The following is a 21,360-nucleotide window of genomic DNA, read 5'->3' as shown; positions in this document are numbered from 1 at the left end:
TGAGATCGCAGTTCTTGCCTCCGGAACTGCGGTCCTTAGTTTTTGTCTCGGACAGCTTCAGGGCGACGGATAAGTGGCGACAGAGAACGCCGACGGGGAGACGGAGACCGACGGGTATTGAAGGTTCGGGAAGCAGGAGGCGAGGCTTCGAAGGGCTGAGTGGCATAAGTGGAACGGGTCAGAGAGTTGAAACCATTACCTTGTGCCCTCAGAGAAACCGAAGGATACCATCCGCGCTGGCGGCAAAGCCGTGCTACATGCCCAGGTAGGCCGCACGAATAACAGATAGGCCAGTTGTCATGGGTGCGCCACGGATTGAGAACAGAGGGCGGAGAGTGGTGGAAATATTGGCGAGGTGGGCGCACAGGCTGCTGTGGTGGCCAGTAGCTGCTTGGGGGGGGGGGTAGGCGCATATGTTGAAGCTGCTTGCGGAGGTGAGAGAAAGGCGCTGGTAAGTCTGGATTGAATACTTGCAGACGGAGGCCTTGGATTCGCGACAACGGCAGCGTACGTAAGTGGAACAGGCGTAGGAGGTGGTTGATGAGCAAGTGGTACTGCGTTAGCGACTTGCTCTTGTATCACCTGACGGAGATCGGGAGACAAGGGCGACTTGAAGACTGGACTGACTGGCAGAAGTGAGAGTTGGCGTGCCACTTCTCGTACGAATTGCTTGATTTTGTCGAAAATTGCTGAACTGCAAGGAGTAGCACTGACACCATCACTCAGAGCTGAAAGCGCGACGTCCGGAGCGAGAGCTCAGTGCGTAGAAAGCCGTTGTTTGCGCAGCTTCTCATAGCTCTGGCAAAGCATTATGAGGTCGTTGACCTTTGAGGATTCTTTTCCAAGAGCATTTGGAAGGCGTCATCTTCTATGCCTTTCAAGATGTTCTTGACCTTGTCATCTTCGGACATATCTGGGTTGATATGCCGGCAAACGGTCAACTACATCTTCAATGTAGCTCGTAAAAATTTCGCCCTTTTGTTGGGCACAACAGCGAAGCTGTTGTTCAGCCCGAAGTTTGCTCACAGTAGGGCGACCGAAGACTTCTTGAAGTGTCGTTCAGAATGCTATCCAGGTGAAAAAGTCAGCCTCACAGTTGCGGAACCAAAGATGGGCGGCCCCGGAAAGGTAGAATGGTACGTAACCAAGCTGTCTGCTTCAGTCCATTTGTTGTGGGCACTCACTCGGTTGTACGATGACAGCCAGTCCTCAACGTCATGATCGTCAGTGCCATTGACTATGGGAGGATCCCATTGGCGTGGCGCACCTAGGACAGACTACCGGAGGTGGTGCCTGGGGTGGATCGGTAGGACTAGTTTCTTCAGGCATGGGAGAAGTGACAGGGATCGTCCGGCTTCGGATTTCCAGGTTTGCAAAAGGTCCAGCACCTTCCACCAAATGTCATGAAGCACTTTGGGAGTAGGCGTTCGCGACAGGACGATAGAGCAGCGAGAGGTAGTACAGCCGATCGAGCACCGAAACAAGGTTTGTCTCTCTCGTCGTCGTTCTCTCTCTCATAGCCACAGCGCCACTGCTCCTTAGTTTACAGTACGTATGCTAGAATTTGTTTTATTTATCAATTTTGGACAATTTTCATTCAGAAATCTTGAGGCCCTAAATAAAAATTTTTCTTGCTATAAAAACTTAAAATATGCTTTCACTATCAAACGCATCATATTTCATTTGAATCGGTCAAGCGCTTGTCTGATGAGAGCATTTCTTTTTAATGCTCTTATTGAATGCTGTATCCAATGTCTTTGACTAGGGAAAGCTGGCCCCAATCTTCTTAAGTGAATGGTTTTGTTTAATTAACAGTGTAAGTGAATCTGTGGTGAATCTGTGAATTTAATGATGCTGAAATTGGTGCTGTGAACTTAGTCTTTCATCTTGCAATGTTTTCAGCGATATTTTTCAATTAGTAAGCCATAAATTAGCTGGCACATAAGTGACTTGCCTCTATGTCTGTTCCACACTTGGCATGTAGCTGGAAAAGCACCAATCAAACAATTTTTATTGATATTTGTAAACCTCTTATTATATCTATTGACATTATGCACATGCAACATAATGTGCTTTTGTTGTGTAGAAGTATTTAATTGAGGTTTTGTTTTCAATTTACTGTAGTATGTGTTGCACAAATAGTTACAATTTCTGTGATATGTGCTAAATTTGTTACATTTAAGAATACTTGAATTCGAGCATTCCTTTGATTATTCTGACGAACTGTGGCAGATTTTGTGCATACTTGAAATGATGCAGTTTTTTTTCAGTCTAGTTTTGCTATAATGTCCTGCTAAAATAATCTTAAAACATTTAATAATGTTTTTGTGTTACAGTTCTGTTCATAGTTGTAGTCGTAAGTAAATGCTGCTGAAATTTCTTTTCAGACCATTTGGCATGCATGTATTCAAGTATTTTGTTTATGCATGCTGTTCTGTTATCAGTCATTTAAGCATGGGTTTATGATAGAATGTCTGAATAAGTGAGATGAGTTGAAGATACTGAAGTTGATTCAGCTAGAATGGTGCAGCTACAGTGCATAAATGTCCTTTGCTCTAAATTTCCGATGCCAGCAGAGAGGACTGAAGAGGCAGGCATGGGGTAACGAGAGCCACATTTGTCTGCACATCAAGATGAGCACTGACACATGATTGTCATCATAGTCGCTGTTTGTCACTACCTGCCGTCGTAGTGTAGTGGCTTGATCTCGTGCTGCTGTGCCTGAGGGCATGGGATCAAATCCAGGCCGCTGCAGCTACGTCTCAATGGGAGCAAAATTCAATACTAACACCCTTGTGCTGTGCATTGGGTGCATGTGAAAGAACCCAGGCGGTTAAAATTATTCCGGAGTCCCCCACAACGGTGTGCCTCATAATCATGTTAACAAACACTGAAACCAAGGACAACACAGGGGAAATTGCTTGTGCTTAATAAATGAAATAAAGAAACGATAAATTAATGGAAATGAAAGTGGATGAAAAAACAACTTGCCGAAGGAGGGGAACGATCCCATAACCTTCGCGTGGATGGGGAAACGGCGCCGCGGTAGCTTAATTGGTAGAGCATTGCCTGCGAAATTCGAAGGTTGTGGAATCATTCCCCACCTGTGGCAAGTTGTTTTTTGATCCACTTTTATTTCCATTAATTTATTGTTCCTTTTTTTAATTTATTAAGCACAAGTAATTTCCCCTATGTTGTCCTTGGTGTCGTTGTTTGTTGGCTTGTTATGATATGACTAATAAAAATTGGGCCCCTCTGTTAACCCCCTTGCTTCTCCTTCATAATCATGTTGTGGGTTTAGCATGCAAAAACTGCAGAATTTTTTCTCTTGATCACCAGCCATATATTCAGTGAAATTTACGTATGTAGATATCGAAATGTTGAAGGGTCTATAGCGGCACAGAGGCACATTACTTCTGTTGCTTGAGAGTGGCCTTCTTTTTTGTTTTTTTAAATCTGTTTGTAGAATTTAGTGCCCTTTCTTTTTCTTATTGGTATGTGCAGAATGCACCAGAAGACTCTGTTGTTGTGCTGCATGCCTGTGCGCACAACCCAACTGGCATCGATCCCACCCAGGATCAGTGGATGAAGATTGCCGATGTCATGAAGGTTTGGCACTTCCTTTACTAACTCCTGCATCGTATGACCTGGTGCAGTCAAGTGTAACACACTTTCAATATATATAAGTAACAGTTACTGTTGAAGTATAACTGTTGCTGTAAGACGGTGGAGCATACCATGGTGTTCACACCACTTTTGTGGCAACTTGCAAATGTTAGTACAATGTCCTAAAGTTTGATGAGACCTGTCGTGGTTGGTTAGTGGCTATGATGTCGGGCTTCTAAGCATGAGGTTGCGGGATCGAATCCCAGCCATGGCGGCCATATTTCGATGAGGGTGAAATGCGAAAACACCCGTCTACTTAGATTTAAGTGCATGTTAAAGAACCCCTGGTGGTCCAAATTTCCACAGTCCCCCATTACAGCGTGCCTCACAATCAGAAGGTTGTTTTGGCACATAACCCCCCCCCCCCCCTCCCGCTTCTTTTTTAAGTTTGATGAGAGCAAAAAGCTTTACCATTATTATTTGTAGCTTGCAGGCATATTGCAAGGCATGAAGTCTGTTTCACCGCTCATTCCTATATTGTGGGAAGCATTTGTGAAAAGCATAATCAGTGACTTACTCAATACTATTATAAAGCCACATATAAAATTCCTCTTTGCTGTGGGTGCTCTTACATCAGGCAGACAGGACTGAATGAAAAAAGTTGTCTATGTGTCACTGCAACTGGGCCTGTTACTATCGTCGTAAGATTTGTCATGGACTGTGCCATTTCCGTGCTTGATGACTACAGTGTGAGTGGTATGTCATCATCAGTCTGCATTCGAAACAGCACAGCATTGTGTATGAGGCCCTTGGCAGTCTGCACCTTGCTTTAAATTTTGGCAGGTGTATGGCTTATATTTTGTCGTAGGCAGAACCATTAGTGTTTATTTCTAGTATAGTTTGACTAAACAAATTGAGAAATGTGGTCTTTTAAGAGAAAGCTTTAGCTCAGGTGCCCCTATCTCAATGCATGTAAAAGGAGAATTAGTTTTTCTCAGCAACCACTGCACCAAATTTGATGAGGTTTGTTGCAAGAAAAACTTAAAATATTGTGACTGTTCGTTTTGAATTTTTGATTTAGGTCATCAATTTTTTATTAAAAATAGGCAAAAATTGCGAATTTTCAGAAAATGAAACTATCAAGTTTAAAACTCTGTAACTCAGCAATTAAAAATTATATCGCAATTATGTGAATTGCATCTTATAGTACATGTAAAGCGGACAAAATTGATATGTGACACATAAATAAAACAAAAATTTTGTAATATAGAAATACAGCTTTTGCAGAACCGTTGTACACAATGTAACAAATTAACGTACGATATAAAATGACATATCAAATTTGTCCGCTTTCAATGATCTAGTGGATGCTGTTTACAGAACTGCAATATCTGTTCTTGATGCAGAGCTATTAATTTGTAAACTTCATGCTTCTATATTTTCAAACTTTTGAATATTTGAAGATCCTTTTAACAAAATTCAGGCCCTGCATTAAAATTTCGCTTCCAACAGTCACTAGAATTTAACTTTCTCTCTCAGATGCAACAAATTTTATTAAAATTGGTCTAGGGCTTATCTCAGAAAAACATTTTTGCATTTTACATGTGTATGAATAGGCCGCGTCGGAGTTGGGCATGAGCTAAAGCTTCTTCTTAATCTAAAAGTTTGTTGTAACCAGGGTGTCAAACCGAAAAAAATACTAGTTTGGTTCGGGTTTGGGTTCCATTCTCCGATTTCATTCTGGTTCAGTTCTGGTTTGGATAAATAAAAATTTATAACTGTTTGTGCAAATCGGTTTGAAACACTGAACCAGTTCGTGCAAACCGGTTCAGCACAGTAAACTTTATCCAGCCCCATGGCAGAATGCTGTAGAGTGCTATCGGCTTGTTCACATGGCACATGCACAGTCTTTGTCAGGAGGTGGAAGAAGTTAGCTTTCTGCCATATGAGAGACAGATATCAATGCTTCTTACGTAAATATCAATGAAGTTTAATATTGTGCAGCTACAGCAGCCATAGACATAAACACTGTCATCTTAGGCAGTGTCCTCGCATGAGGGTACGGCACCCGGTGCGGTTCCTCGATGCGTCCTCCCTCTTTCTCGCCTTTCTTTCGAAATATTATCATCCATACAGTAGAAATTTATAGGGGGGGGGGTCGAAAGTAATATTTTCTAATTGAATTGTAATTACGAGTATTTGAGAAAAACGACCGTCCAATATGGAATAGAACATTGAGTATATCTAATTTCTAAAAAAAGTGAAATGGAAAATTTTGAGGGGACTGTTTGGCAAAAAAAAGGCTTGTTTACATTATTCAGTGTATGTACACCGTAATACAGTATGATCACACCTGGTGCACACTCAGATTGAAAGTAATTTTAAAAAGAAAGGGAACAGGGCGTCCATATGCATGTAGAAGTGTGTATGGGAACCAGCGCTAGAGTTTAGATGTAGTTTTATTCAAGGAGGCTTAAAGTAGCAACATTCCTCCCTGCCTGGCTTCTCCTTCGCCTGGTCTCCTCGCCACATTAAAAATTGTTGTTGGGTGTTTGTTCATGGATGTTTACTGTATTTAAGGCTTGTTTATTGTGTGCTGTGCTAGGAGTGATGATGGAATGCTATGAAAATGGCAGAAGCAGATGATTTTTGTGCATTTTCAGCAGAGTAATTGCGCACTTGTTTTGCCACTTTGGGTTAGCTGCCTGCTTCCAGTTGGAAACCTTTTGAGACAAGTTTGGTGGACAAATTCCTTTTAGTGTCGAGTTCTAGCATAAAAATCAGAGCTCTTGGTCTCGCCAATAATGTATACATAATGTACACAATGCTCATATACCTGCCAGAGCTTTTTGAGTGTTATGTCGTCCATGACCAGTGTACCTGCAGGCAACAACACTGTTGCGGCTTACACAGATCAAGCCACTTCACAAGTTATTTCTATTACATTGATCAGATTTTTTATTTGGCTTTCTAAAGACACTTGCCCGTCATGAAAGGGCTGTGATGAAGTCAAGGTTTCAATGGTACACGCGAGAGATGGTGCGTTTGCATGTGTGCAGCACTATATAGCTGTTGATTCAAGAACTCGGATGTGTTCGCGCTACTTGAAGTGCGTACGTGTGTACTTGCGTGCACCCAATCGACTGCCATGTGTTGAGTTTGTGCAGCTTCATAATTTGATTATCCTAGTACCACAATGACCGAACGCAAGGCACGACACATTCACCTGAATAATGCGAGTGTCATGTAGAAATGTGCATGATCAACGCGGAGTATCCCAACTATTCTCGTCATTTCGTCATGGCATTGTCATCTCTGCGTGCAGTGAAACTGGTTGTACGCCTTTATGACAAACTGGTGCAGCTGGCTCCCAAGCGCAGACATTGCAGTTGAACCTGTACTTCATTTGTAAACAAAGCATACGCAAGGATGAAAGATATGCATAGAAATGGTTTCCATCAATGAGCATCTTACAAATGCTGGCCTTTTGTGCTGCAATGCGATTGTAAAATGCGTTATTTGGGTCTCTCTCTTGCGAATGTGCCATTTATTGCTGCCATGAGATGTTTAAACAGCTGTTGATCTCGAAACTGATGAACCCCACTTCGAGAACATTTGCATCATATTTCTCGACTTCTTGGAACCTGCGAAAAAAGAAAAGAAATCGGTATACTAGCCTAATAAGAGTGCAGACTCTCAAAAGGTATTTAATTGGAAGACACAATTGAATGTATACTGTATTTACTCGAATGTAACGCGCACTCTTTTTTACTGGTCCAAAAATTGCATGTGCATTTGAATCGAGTATGACCCTAAATCTGCGTTACTATATCACTATCGGCATTTCAAAATGGCCGCCTCATACGCGCTTCGAGCCTAGCTGCCATAGCTTCCTCCATGCTTTGTAGTAAATGTGCATAGGTTAGTCAGTCCACCGTCCGTCTTCCCGCTTTCTGTGTTTGGTCTATCAACATGGCAGTGCCGACTGCAAAGACATGCCGAGTTCATCACGATGCCGTAACTGAAAGATAAGCGATGACGTGTGCAGAGCAGAGATGGACGAAAATCCGGCCGCATCACAGGCATTCAGAGTTCCAGAAACTTGTGTGCGGGACTGGCGCAAACAGGAGAAGCATTCTACACCAGCAGCTGCTACGTACAGCGCGGCCACGCGTCTTGAAAGCGATGTGCGGCAGAGACAAGAGTCAATGCATCTAGGCGCACCACGCTGTGTTCTCGTCGCTTAATTTGTGTCGAAGCGAGAGGCCGCACAAAGGTCAATTCCCTCGCTACTGCTACTGTACTTCCTCACTCCAGCGTTTAGTTTCCGCACTCATTGAGTGAGACGTGTTCATGTTTGCTTGTGCGTGCGTGACACGATGCTTGTTGATTTAGTTAGTAAGCAAATGTTTAAAAGTTCATACGACCGATAAAACTGCTATCCTTACTTTTCATATAGCAGTCTACTAATTCGTTATCATAATCATTGCCTCGTGTTTTGCACGAAACTGCAACTTTTTTCATTTATTACAACTTTAGTGCATTGGGGGTAAATCTTTATTTTTTCCAAATGAAAGTTGTATTTCTGTATAAAAGAGTGAGGTGCACGGTACTGTAAAGGACTTTTATTTCTTTAGGTCACGGCATACGGGTGCGCATTAAAATCGAGGGCGCATTAGAATTGAGTAAATACGATATACAAATGGCAGGGTGCGCGAACGTGAAAGCTTGACTTTGTGTCACAAAAAGAAACAACTGTTACAAAGCTGACATGCGCAGCACACATTCGAATGATCACTTTTTCATTAATCCAAACATGTGCTACACGTCCTAGGTTACATTTTTTTGCGATGTGGCATCACGCACACTGCCTTCCGTTCACAGGGGCAATAGCGAGGATGAAAACAAAAGGACTGTTGTGGGCGAAGATTGTATCAAATTGTATACAGGCACAAATGTACAACATATATAATATAGCACACACAGCTACCACGTTTTAATCACACAGAGTCATGCAGAGAATGGAATAATGCATTCATGTTACTGGTGCAACATAGTTTCAATGTGCCCAAACTTATGCATTCCTGCATATGTGTGCACGACAATGTGCGATGCCCCGTTCAAAATCTCAACATGTACCTTTCCAGCTATAAAACCACACAATAGTGAAAATGATCTACACTTGTCAAGAGCAGCTTGTCCTCGCAAATGCAAAATATATTTGCAGTGCCTAGAAAGGCTTGGACTGACAAAGTTACATACTCTCAGTAGTACAATGCTGCGCATTACATTTTTAGCACTATAGATGACAGCAAACAGCCTACGCACTCCATAGCTTCATACACTTGTTGACGCAGAGGTGTAGGTTGATGGTAGCGAAATCGGGAGAAAATATCTGAACGAGAACCAAGAAAGCAACCCTCGCGCAAGCCTACCCATGCCTAAGCTTAACCATGCCTGAGTTGTGTAGCCCGTGTACAAAGAAAAAACTCTGTTTATACACTTTTACACCTTCAGCGCACTTAAAAGCAGTCCCTAACATTAAAAAACAAAACAAAAACAGAGTTCTTCAATGATGTGGGTAGCCAGGAAACTTACCTAAAACACATCCGGTCCCGTGCAAATGTCTCGACGCAGGAACTCGATGGCTAACTGTCATGGCAGCGACAGCAAGTCACGGAAAACAAAAAAAAAAAAAAAAAAAAGAGAGAGAGAGAAAAGGGTGTGAAAAATGCCACTTGAAAGCGCTCAACCAATTCTCTCCTGCCTCCTCTCATGCTCCCTGTGCCGCCGCATTTGTTTGGGAGTCTAAAAAGTTACGCTGCTTTTCGCTCGCAGCACTGTGGGCTATTTTTTACGAGAGCCCCCTGGGTAGTGCTGGTTTCCCATAGTGTTCATGGAAAGAGCAAAGGCCAATACTACAGTGCTGCATATCATTTTGATGGAACACCCGCCGTGGTTGCTCATTGGCTATGGTGTTGGGCTGCTGAGCACGAGGTCGCGGGATCGAATCCCGGCCACGGCGGCCGCATTTCGATGGGGGCGAAATGCGAAAACACCCGTGTACTTAGATTTAGGTGCACGTTAAAGAACCCCAGGTGGTCGAAATTTCCGGAGTCCTCCACTACGGTGTGCCTCATAATCAGAAAGTGGTTTTGGCATGTAAAACTCCACAATTAAATTATTTTGATGGAACCTAAACATAATGAGATTGGTCAAATAATAAACTTGTTTGTTTAAATCGAAATAGCAATTTCATAGGCTGCCTAAGACGAGACATGCTTACTCAACGGCTGGTAATTATTGTCCATAAGTGACCTCCTCCATGGTCACGAATTCAGGCACTCTAGAAACACAGGAAACAGCACGTACGTGATTGAAAAACATAACACAAAAATGAGTTAGCCAAAAATGACAAAGAAATATAAATAACTCTATAAATGCCCGCTAAATCCCTATCCTCGCAACTCATGCACAACAAACCAACAACCAAGCTATAGCCTGCTGAAATCATGGGTTTGCGGCACTGAAATATTTCTATCTCGGCTATTAATGAGCCGACTTGAAAAATTTGTGAGGCAAAACACTCCCTAGAGGACACGCAACAACTTCCAGCATATAACCAAAATTTGCTATGGGGCCTGGTGAGGGGCCCTTTAAGGCCTTATCTGCATGTGGAACAGAGTCTTCTGCGTTTTCCCATTTTTCCCATTTTCCCATTTTCCCATTTTTGTCTTCTCAAGGACACCGTCTTATTTGCGCTCCGTGTGTCCGGCCGTGGGCATTTTATGATGTAGCTAGTAATAGTAGCCAGCTAGGCCTAACAGCCGAAGTGGGAGCTCCAACAGAAATGACGATTATGCAGTGCCCTTGAAAGAACGTTTCAGCAACGGAACACAACTGGCGCAGCCGAGTTCATTCATGTAAGCGTCTCTGCCGAGGTAGTTACCAGCACATACTTTTATCTATCCCCATTCTTGCACACAACTAAACTCGTGAGTCGTAATGATATTCTCGTGGGCGCTTACCTACTAAAAAGTATTTTGAAGAATCTCTTATGTATTAAGCACCTGTTTGCACCCCATTTGCTTGAACTGTTTTGTGCCGAACCAGTAACCATTATTATTTGTTTTGGTCAAGTTCGGGTATGTTATAAGAATATTGGTTCGGGTTCAGTTCCGACGAGAATTCTAGTTTGGGTACGATTATTGGTTTGGGTTTGGTTCGACACCCTGTTTGTAACAGGCATGGTTTGTACGTTGTTGCCGGAAGCATTTGGTTGTTACTCTGGTGCCTCATAAACATTTTAAAAGCCCTTGAATGGATGGTTTTTAGTCTCATCAGCCCGGTAGGTGCTGCAAAATGGGAAGCTTTGAGCACCTAGTGTGATGAGTTTGGGGGAGTGCCATGGAACTTTTATCTAAATCTTGATCACCTTCACTGGTGCGGCGGGGGAGGCAGTTTAAGTCGAAATAATTTATTCCCTCATCAAGGAACAGTGTCTCTATGCCATGACAAAAACACTGTAGCCAGCAGCCTCAAAGTTGCCCGAGTTTTTTGCACCTCTGATTTCACACTGAAAAATACTTAAATGCAGTAATAGCTTGACTTAGAGATATTTTTGAGATATTAACTGTTGCTGCCAGTGGTTATGTTGGGCGTCAAATTATTAAACATTCTGGGACTCACTTGGATTATTGTGTAGCAGTAACGCAGTTTCTTTGAGTTTATGAGAGTTTTAAAACTCTTTACTCAAGGGCCATCAAAATGTTCCCATGTGATGCAAGTGTTCAGCACTGCTGCTTATCACTCTCTTTTGATCACTGCCTTTGCTCTGTTTTTATTGTTATAGATATTTATTTACTAAATTATTTTGTTGTTTCTTGAAATCTAAGCCCTTACCATGGTCCTTCAATACTGTTCATCTGGTCATGAAACTTCAGTGTAATGCTATGGGAGAGCTTCATATAGCGCCCGCAGTGGACGGACCACGGTGATGGCGCAAGTAGAAGGTGGACTAGAGCAGATGCCGAATGGACACCACAAGAGTTCTGTGCTTGCTATTACGGAAGAGTTGACTGCCTGTATCAGCGTGTGGAAATCGTCGACACATGTAATCGCTGCCCTGTTTCTGTACAGTGTTCAGAAACTTAAACGCAAACAATTTCAAAACAAACACAACGCCTTGTTTCATTTCCAGGTTCAACTGCATTCATAACAGCGGCTTAATTCATAATTCAAATTGTACACTTGGACTACTCCACCATTAGAAACCGACTAGAGCAAGTCCACGTCACATTTTTATGTAACTGCGCGTAGAGAAACCTGTGTTTCAAACCAACAAAGCTAACCAAATAATTACCAAACTTATTACTAATTAGTACTAAATTACTAACCAACTAATTACTAAACTGACAAAGCTAACCAACTGATTGAATAACCAAACAAATAGGTAATTATTAAACTAATTATCAAACTAATTAACATAACTTACTAATCTAACGACTACATTAACTAAACTCAATAATAAGTATTGTAACAAAGTACAGTACGTAACAAAACCAACTCAACCAATAAACTAATTACATAACTATATAATACACCAACTAAACTAACTAAATAAATAAGGTGGCTAACAAAGCTAATTGACTAATCAAACTAATACACTAATCAACTGATTAACTAAATTATCTAACTGAAATAACAATCTTTCACTAACCTACATAGCTACAATAACTAATCAAGTAATAACTAACACACTGAACTAGCTAATCAAATATATTAGACTTATCCAACTAACTAACTAGATAAAGTGCAAATAGAGACAGCCAAACGAAACAGTTTGTGCAAGGAAGGCTGCTAGGGGGAGGGGGCGACGTCAATCATAAAATGGTGCCGTGTATAATTTAAGTGCAAGCGTATTGCACATTAAATTATTTTGCCAAAAGTTCCCATTGCATGTTCATTTTACAAACAGGCTGAAATAAATGTGGGAGAGGCACCTTTCCTCGAGAAAGAATTGTATGATAGTGCAGCCCGGCCATCTGGCACGACAGATTGTTCGCCTTCTATTTATGCCAGTGCCTCTGGTACGATCTTCTGTCCCTATATGAAACTTTCGATAATATATTTTGAAAGCATAAAAAATATGTTGCATGGGCCTCTTTACTTCATCCCCTCCCCTCATTTTGCCGTACCTTGTAGCATAACCACTGTATGGTTGAAAGTTGACTAACAGTGAAGATTTCACTTTTGCTGTAAATTTTACAGGCCAAAAAGCTGTTCCCTTTTTTTGACTGTGCTTACCAAGGATTTGCTTCTGGAAACCTGGAGAATGACAGCTGGGCTATACGGTACTTCGTTTCTCAAGGCTTTGAACTTGTTTGTGCCCAGTCGTTTGCCAAGAACTTTGGTTTGTACAGTGAGTATGCGCTAACCTTGTGCATTTTTCTGTTTGACAAGTGTTTATGTTACTTGGTGTTGTGGTATCTCAAGCATTGCATTTCACAACAATCTATTTCATCATCGTAGCCATAATTGCTACAAAATAATCTCACCAGCAGCAGGAGATGGAAGCTCTGTAGTACTAAACAAAGCGTACAGCAGAAGTGTGGTGAGTTTGACCAGGGGTAATTCACAGCAACAAATGTATACAGCATGGTAAATGATGTTATGAGTTCTCGTCTTCCAGTGTGCCCATTTGTGGTTATGAATTACCGACTTGCCCAAGCCTCTGCAGGTGTAGAACAGGTTCTGTGTACTTTAATCTTGTGCTTTTAGTTATAATATTTTACAGCTGGTTAGATATGTTGGTAGCGAATATTCAAAACTTTCATGGCCTATAGGTAGCACGGTTGTACATCCAACATGGTGGTTGTTGAGATGATTATGATGCTGGCGGAATGTGTACTTTTGGAGACGACCAGCATTCTTTGTGCTGCAGTTCCCCTTTAATGTATGTTATCGCATAGGCAGGGATGCAATGAGATTTGTCATAATTTAAAACATCTTGGGTATATAAATACACCAACATGAAGCACTAACATGTATGAAGTTGTAAATACTTCAAATCCAGCAGCCCGTTGTGTTGATAGCATGGAATCATTGATGGGAGTTTTTCACAAACCATGAAATGATCATGCACACAGCTCAGTAAAGTGAGAAAAATTGTTGGAGATGTGCTTTATTATGTTCTGGCCTGCAGTGTACTCCGCAGCATAAGGTTTTAATTCAGTTATGGTTGAGGGCTGTCAAATCCGGCATGTTTTGTATTATGAGCTTCGAACTGAAGATGGAAAGGACAAAGTGGAGCCTGCACGTGTGTAAGCAAACAAAGTAGTCAGAGACTTATGTTTTGCACTTCATGACCATGCAGAAAGAGCAATTCCAAAGACATATCCAATTACTGGCGGTGCGCTTTTATTGGGTTCCTTTGATCAAGAAACAGTGGAGAACTCTGACATGAAGTCAGGCAGCGGTGAACAAAATCAGAGGAAGATAATAATCACATTTAAAGGGCCCCGCACTAGTCTGGCCATTTTGAGCTGATAAGCACAGAGCATACAATGCGCGATAATGATTGTGTCTGCAAAGTATTGCATAGCTATATGCCGCGGAAAGATCAGAAATTTCAAACCAAATGCCGTTTTCCCTTCTCCTTGCGGCCGCCGTGCTCCAACCCAGAGAATGACGTACACGCGCTAGTGCGCCTACGTACACGAGTTTGCTGTGACGTCGCACGTGGTGACACGTGACTTCGAGAATTATTCTAGGCAACATCTGTTATTTGTGTAATATGTTGCTTGAATAGACAAATTAAAGCTTAGAGAAATAATAAAACACACAAACCAAATGTCTGCATGTTTTCGTTTTACTTCACACTGCAGCAAGAGAGATGTACTACCGTTTCACCTGCTTGTCCCTACATCGTGCAGTTGAGGGCACAGACACCAGGACTATGTCATTTTCCATCATGTTGCAGCGTAGGATCATGCTCTGTGATCCGCTTGTGTCTGCCTCAGTATTCAGGTAGCACTGACTTATAGTGCTAGTCAGGTGTCTTCGTGCACAACGAAATTGTGCACTGCGTGGAACGAGGCAATCACAACAGCTTGCACGCGATGCCATCAGCAGAAGTGCGCCGCACAGCAATAAAGCGAGGAAAAAAAAAATGAAGGCGAGACCTGTGACGTATGCATCATGCGATCCTTGAGGTCTGGTGCGGGAGAACGCAGGGAGGGAATTTTGCTTGTGGAGGCTAGATGGGGCAAGTGGAGAGAGCATCTATGTTTGCGGTGAAGCTTGCCTCCTGAAGTCGTGGGTTTGCGGCACTGAAATATTTCTATCACGGCTATTAATGAGCTGATTTGAAAAATTTTTGTGGCAGCACACTTCCTAGAAAACACGTAACAATTTCCAGTGTATAAACAAAATTTGCTATGGGGCCTGGTAAGGAGCCCTTTAAGAAATGTATCCTGTTTTTTTTATTCTACATTTCCGGTGTTTGAGGTATTCAAGGGAAAAAGTCAGGGGCAGGGAAGACAAAAAGAGTGCCATTAGCAAAGCAAACTAGACAAAAGACATGGACAGAGTGACTTCGAAGATGTCAAGGTCAGGGATTATAAGAAAGGTATATAATTTCTAGGTGCTTGAGACTGAATAATGTAACTAGTATTTTGAATGCAGACCTTTCATGATGCATCTGAGGTACACTATCTACTAGCCATGTGCATCCTTTTTCTGTCTCATGCAATCAATAAGAACTCTTCTAGACGATTTAGTGCTCAAACCAATGTGTGCTTTCCATGAATATCCTGCACTTCTACTTTGGAACAGCATGGATAGGCAAGTTGTCCACCGTTCTTTCTCTGCCTGAAAATGCAGCAGGCACCTGTTCCGCGAAGACCGATCATCTCGTTACTGGTTCACGAACAAACCGCGTGGTTTCACACTATCTATGAAAGTTACAAATATCAACTCGTCGCACTAAGGTTAGGCTGGACAACATGTGTGCCTTTACTTCTGTCTGGATTTTCTTATGTCTCTTGCTTTTCAGATGAACGAATTGGCAACCTCTTGCTTGTTATTGATGACAAGGAAGCCCTAACAAATGTCCTGGCTCAAATAACACTGCTTGTGCGTGGGAACTATTCAAACCCTCCCAATCATGGTGCCCGCATTGTCTCTAAGGTTCTGAACACTCCGGCATATTTTGAGGAATGGTGAGCATAGGAACTTGCTACTTTTTTGTGCCAAAACTGCATGGAGCAAGTACAATTAGGTAGGCATGGGATAAAGGCACTGGTGCACTACAGAATGCTGCTTTCGTTTTTATATCAAACAATGAAATGTTATGCAATTGGATGTATTGGTAAGTATGGGTTACAATAAACAAGACGTGGTTTGACCTCGCATCAAGGTCAAGTGAATGGCAGGCAAAAGTCCACCTTTATAAACCAACTGCTGTGCACTGAAATCAGCTGCTAAGAGTAACTGGCTGCATTGCTTAAGCCAAAAACATGCTCATGATTACAGCTGGAACAGAAAGCCCCATTGCAGGAGTGCTTGTGCAGGTACCTAGGCATTGCACTGAAAGCAGAAGTAGTGAGCTTTTGCATTAGCAGCCTCTGTAAACATTTAAAGGACACATTACCAGATTTGGGCAATGCAAGAAAAGAAAAAAAAGCAAGTGCAATGCATTGAACACGTTGACAGCTGTGTCTGCAGAGTATTACCCTGGTGTATGGTGCAAATTTGTATGATGCAAATGAAAGCCTTTGCCCCCTCCTCCTCGGAAGATCCCGTCTCCCTGCCATCAGAGACGTTGCTTCTTGCATGCAATGCATTGCGCTTGCAGCACACAGATAGCCAGCAGCAATGCGAGCAACTCTGAAATTCGTATGAAATGCAGGTGCCTAAGAGTGCCACTGAAGATGTTTCACGCAACAAGGAAAGATGAGGGAAAAAGAGAGAGGGGGTTGTGACATAAGCCTGGTGTTCTTCGTCTTGAGGTAAAACCTGATAACTTCCGATTTCTGCACCCCAAACCAAATTTCTGAAAATCTATTTCTCCCTAAAGTTTCCAATCTTGTAAACAATAAAAACAAATGGGGGTGCTGCAAACTAATGAATACTGCCCATCTTTTGTGAGCAAGTGCTCATGTTTGTTAGATTATTATTATTAATATATAATCATGGTATATGCCTCGTTTTCCCTTAACGCTCAAGCGAAAAGCTGCATGTACAGCATGTCCCACATAACTTGAGCCAAGAATTTAAAAATGAAAGGCATGTCGGAAGCGAATTGAACCGAACGCACACTTTTCGCAATAGCCTACAGTAACTCAATCTTTTGTTTTCCCCCATAACTCATTAAGTTTAATTACCCAACTTTTTCATTATTGGCTGAGGACCCCAAGTATGATACGCAGATTTGTAGAGCACCTTCAGAAACCACCGATCGAGTTAATTGTTTCCTTTATGATACGTCTCACGTAGTCGTTAAGTGTGTCATGATAAGTGATTCATGATAAGTGTGTCACAGCACTTGTTACAAGTTAACGAGTTGGGCTAGTTGGTTGATGTTCGTAATGGACAACTCTTGAAGTGCACCAGCACACTCTGTCCTGTTTGCTTTTTCGTTCACTTTTGTGTGTGTGTGCTGGTGTGCTTCAGAATCTATTCATTATGAACAGCACTTGTTCTTCAGAAGTCACCATAGGCATTCAGTCCTTTGTCCCATTATATGACCAGTCTATGAACGCCATCCAAGTAAAGTTTGTAAGATTGGCTTTTGAACCATTGATACCATCAGATATCGCAGTCGATATCTGATTCACACCTTTGACCTTTCAACACCTCCTTTAAAGGCCTTCTTTAGAACTTCCAATGCTGAAGGCCATGGTTGTAGGGAGGGTGATGCAACATTCTCAATGATGAAGAGTAGTCGAACAAGGAATGTAGCTTTAAGCCAATGTTTTGACAAGGTGACTTGCCTTCATCAGGGCAACAACTGCTTTCCTTAGCAGCATTTTTATGTGTGCCTATAGCTCATTCTCTCCCACCTTCAATGGAGGAGGAGTAGGAGAATAGGCCACACCACGCTCTGGCCTATAAACTTCTGCAACAAATTGCTGCACATGTGCACTAAAGTTGAAGGCTTCACATTCAGCTTGTTCTTTTGGCGATTGCTCGGCAGTTGGCTTACAGAGTGCTGCAAGCAATGTGTCTGGTGCATTATAATTTGGATTTCCCTTTAATAAGAGTGGACCATATTGTGAATCTCTATTCTCAAGTACCACAGTTACAATAGGTCTTTTTACACAACGAGGGTAGACTCCCAAGCATGTGCAGCACCCTGTTTTCTTGCGCAAAATTTGTAAGCACTAAACTTCATAAAGTTTCTAATACTCAATATTCTTTTTTTCTCAGCTTCACTTGAAATCTACTATTTGGTATTAACACACCTATAATTTTCAGCTTCCCATTCAACTTGGTTATACTACCAAGATTTTACAACATAGAACAACCTTGCATTGTTGCAGTCTAAATTAAAAAAAAAAAAATTGTTATGGTAGTATAGCACACTGGAACAGGCTGCTGTGTAGTTTACCATAATTGATGCCATAATCTTTATGTATAGTCTTGATATTTGTTATTTAATACATGAAATAGTCAGACACTAGTCATGGTTACTTAGTGGCTATGGCATTACGCTGCTAAGCATGAGATCTCAAGATCAAATCCCAGCCACAGTGGCCACATTTAGATGGGGGCAGAATGCAAGAATAGCCATGTACCCTGCATTGTGTGCACACTAAAGAACCCCAGGTGGTCAAAATTAATCAGAAGTCCCTCACTATGGTGTACCTATGGCGGCTACACCACGCCCTGGTTCTCCTCTCCCTCCCCCATTGAGGGTGAGGGAGAGTGAGCCAAGTGTACATAAAGACTCTACTAAGGGAAGCAGTTGCTTCGCTGACAAAGTCAAGTCCCCTTGTTGAAACATTGGCTTAAAGTGACATTCCTTGTTCAACTACTCATCATTTCAAGCCTCCATCTCCTTTTAACTTCTGTCTTGTTGACATTTCCCAATGGAATCTTTGAAATAATTCTTGAACATCACATGCAACATGTGAACAGGCGTTATCTTGCAACACAATTACCACAGAAGTCAGTAATCCATGTCTCTTGTTTTTATGGATGTCCGAAGATAGGTCAGACTTGCACAGCAGCGTTCGGCATTAATGGATTCTCCTGGTTTCTTAAAGTCTATCATTAGTCCATGGTAGTCGAACAATATCGAAACTCTGGCTTTCCCTGCAAAAGCTTGTGACTTGAATTTCATGGGGCATGGAGATGTGAAGGGTGTTTCCATTGCATGCTTGAAGAGTTTGCACTTGGTTCAAAACGGTGATGCCAGTGTTCATCCATATAAACAATACTTAAGAAAAATGTCATTTCCCTCCAAGTGGTACCATTGCAAATGTTCAAGGGCGCACACCATACATTCGAACTTATGTCTCTCTGTCAACATACTGGAAATCCGCTGTGCATACACTTTGTGATACCCGAGACCTTTCACAATCTTCTGTGCAGTCCTGCAACTCATGTTGAATTTATCTGTGATACACTGAATGCTGAGGTATCTATCTGCACAAATAGCCTCATTCTCCTTTAACAATTGTCCTCTGTGGAAACAACCTGAACTTGAGCAGTACAATAATAATCACTTGTTCATTCATGTCTTTCCCTAAATATTCTTCCCCTCCATATGCTCTTGTTTCCTAAATGTAAGCATTGCCATATACTTTCATTTGACGAAACACTTCAGTTGGTCGGCAACCTTCTGCACTGAAGAACTTATAACAGCATGTTGATCTTGTTTGGACAAGTTGCATCTGTGTAACTCCGTTATTTATGGTTATTCCTGCAAATAGAAAAATCATTGTCATTTTATGTATACTGTACATGAACAAGGACATATGCCATGATATAGCACAGCTACATATTCCTTTCATCACACCATATTCCATTTATGGTCAACAAATAGGTTCCACTTAATCACTCCATATAATTATTTCCAGACCTGATTGCAGATGCTGTCTGTCTGTTTTGATTACCTGACTCAGGTTTAATCACTGGTAAGCAGGAGGCTGTATCCACTATGTTAATATTATCAGATGGAAATAGCACTTTGCCTAGATAAAGGCCATGCTGTAAGTCCACCTCCCTTGTCTAACGAAGGTGTTTGAGAACTGATTGGAGGTTGTGGGCTTCGTGACTGCAGTTTCTGATAATTATTCATAAGGTTATAATGTTCTGTTTGCATATATTTACAGTATAATGTAGCTGTAACACTTGCTGAGCCATGCAGCATGTACATGTTCGCAGTAGCATTAAACACATGTAGGTTGTGAAAAGGGCAGACTGCTTTTGAAAGCAAAGTTTACGTTTGCAGAACATTGCTATTGAAGAAAGCATTTTTGCATGACTTAAGAGACTCGTATCTCAGTGCTATAGAAGTTCTGTTCTAGAACAGAAGAAATGCAGACTTTTGAATAGGTGCTAACTGTTTGTCGCTTGCACAAGGGTGGCAACAATATTTTGATGTGTACTGGTATGTCTTAACATACTGTGATAGAAGTTTAGCTTGCAAATGTCAACAAATGGTGCTATGTCACATTGGCTAATCAGATGTGCAGACTGCGTAAAATGGGCTGGGTAGGGGTGCCGGGAGGTAAGAAGAATTTTCCTGCAGCTCTCAGTTAGTGTCTGCTAATAGTTTGTTTGTTTTTTCCTGTGTTGGCTCCCCTCGTAACTGGTGTCTCAAGCGTTTGGTATCTTTTTGCAGGAAAAGTCACATTCAGACTATGGCAAGCCGAATAATTTCAATGCGAAAAGCCCTTCAGGATAAGCTGCATGAACTAGGAACACCAGGAAACTGGGAGCACATCACGAAACAGATTGGGATGTTCTCCTACACTGGGCTAAACCGTAAGTGGCAAATATGTGCAGTATTTTGTGTGAAGGGTTAGTAGGAATTGTCAGTTTTTCTTTGTTGTGAAGGAAGCCTGAGAGCCAACCACAAGACAGTGCAAGTTGGACAGTTGTATTTAATGATCTTGACTTTTGCAGTATGTAGACACACAACTGTTAGAGTGTGGGAAACAAATAACCCCAGTGTATTTCTAAAAGTAACAGTATCTATAGAATGCACAACTGCTTGCACATTCAGCTTTGAAAATGTCATTTTTCAGAAAGCTGAATTTCCTCGTAGGCATGGGAGAGACTGTCTGCATTTTAGGTTATTTGTTTAGAACACGCATAAGCATAGGTGTAACCTTGATTTTAGAGTGCAGCTCTTAGACACCTGTTCTTGCAGTGAGTGTTGGCATTTGCGTAACCGAGCGAACAAGTGCAGCAGATGAAAGAGCGAACTCGTAGCACAGCGGGGGATAAAAAAAAGTGGTGAGAGCAAAGACAGCACGAGAATGAAAACGGAGAAGGGTGCAGCAGGAGCAGGAAGGTAACGAAAGCGTGAGAAGATAAGCGTAGTGCTGGGCAAGACACTCACTGTGGCGACAATGGCTACAAGGTGACGCCAGAGTAGCATGCGTCGTCTGAGAGGTCTGTCTGTGGCGGGTGCTCCGAATCGTACTCACATGTCACCAACACGATGCTTCTCACGAACTCCCAATCAGCAAGGTAGACGCGCCACACGTGGCTCCGTTTGCAATGTGCAACGCGAAGCAG

The 21,360-nt window shown here is 42.0% G+C and overlaps 1 protein-coding gene and 1 long non-coding RNA gene across 3 annotated transcripts in view; one reads left to right on the top strand and one right to left on the bottom strand.

Moving 5' to 3' along the window:
- Got1 (Glutamate oxaloacetate transaminase 1) overlaps positions 1-21,360 on the top strand; it is a 42,960-nt gene that overhangs the window by 20,168 nt on the left and 1,432 nt on the right. For both annotated transcript variants that reach the window (XM_075676803.1, XM_075676804.1), the window contains exons 5-8: positions 3,505-3,609; positions 12,877-13,027; positions 15,662-15,827; positions 20,459-20,601. In XM_075676803.1, coding sequence (XP_075532918.1) covers positions 3,505-3,609; positions 12,877-13,027; positions 15,662-15,827; positions 20,459-20,601 — 565 coding nt within the window. The remainder of the gene's footprint in view (positions 1-3,504; positions 3,610-12,876; positions 13,028-15,661; positions 15,828-20,458; positions 20,602-21,360) is intronic.
- LOC142566068 (uncharacterized) overlaps positions 7,133-21,360 on the bottom strand; it is a 39,520-nt gene continuing 25,292 nt past the window's right edge. The window contains exons 2-3 of the long non-coding RNA XR_012824961.1: positions 9,205-9,258; positions 7,133-7,250 (exon numbers count right to left, since the gene is read on the bottom strand). This is a non-coding gene — a long non-coding RNA (uncharacterized LOC142566068). The remainder of the gene's footprint in view (positions 7,251-9,204; positions 9,259-21,360) is intronic.

The sequence above is a fragment of the Dermacentor variabilis genome, unplaced genomic scaffold (genome assembly GCF_050947875.1).
Source record: "Dermacentor variabilis isolate Ectoservices unplaced genomic scaffold, ASM5094787v1 scaffold_12, whole genome shotgun sequence".
NCBI classification, from domain to species: Eukaryota; Metazoa; Arthropoda; class Arachnida; order Ixodida; family Ixodidae; genus Dermacentor; species Dermacentor variabilis.
Note: the sequence above shows the minus strand (reverse complement) of the source record. Positions and strands in the feature narration are given on the sequence as shown.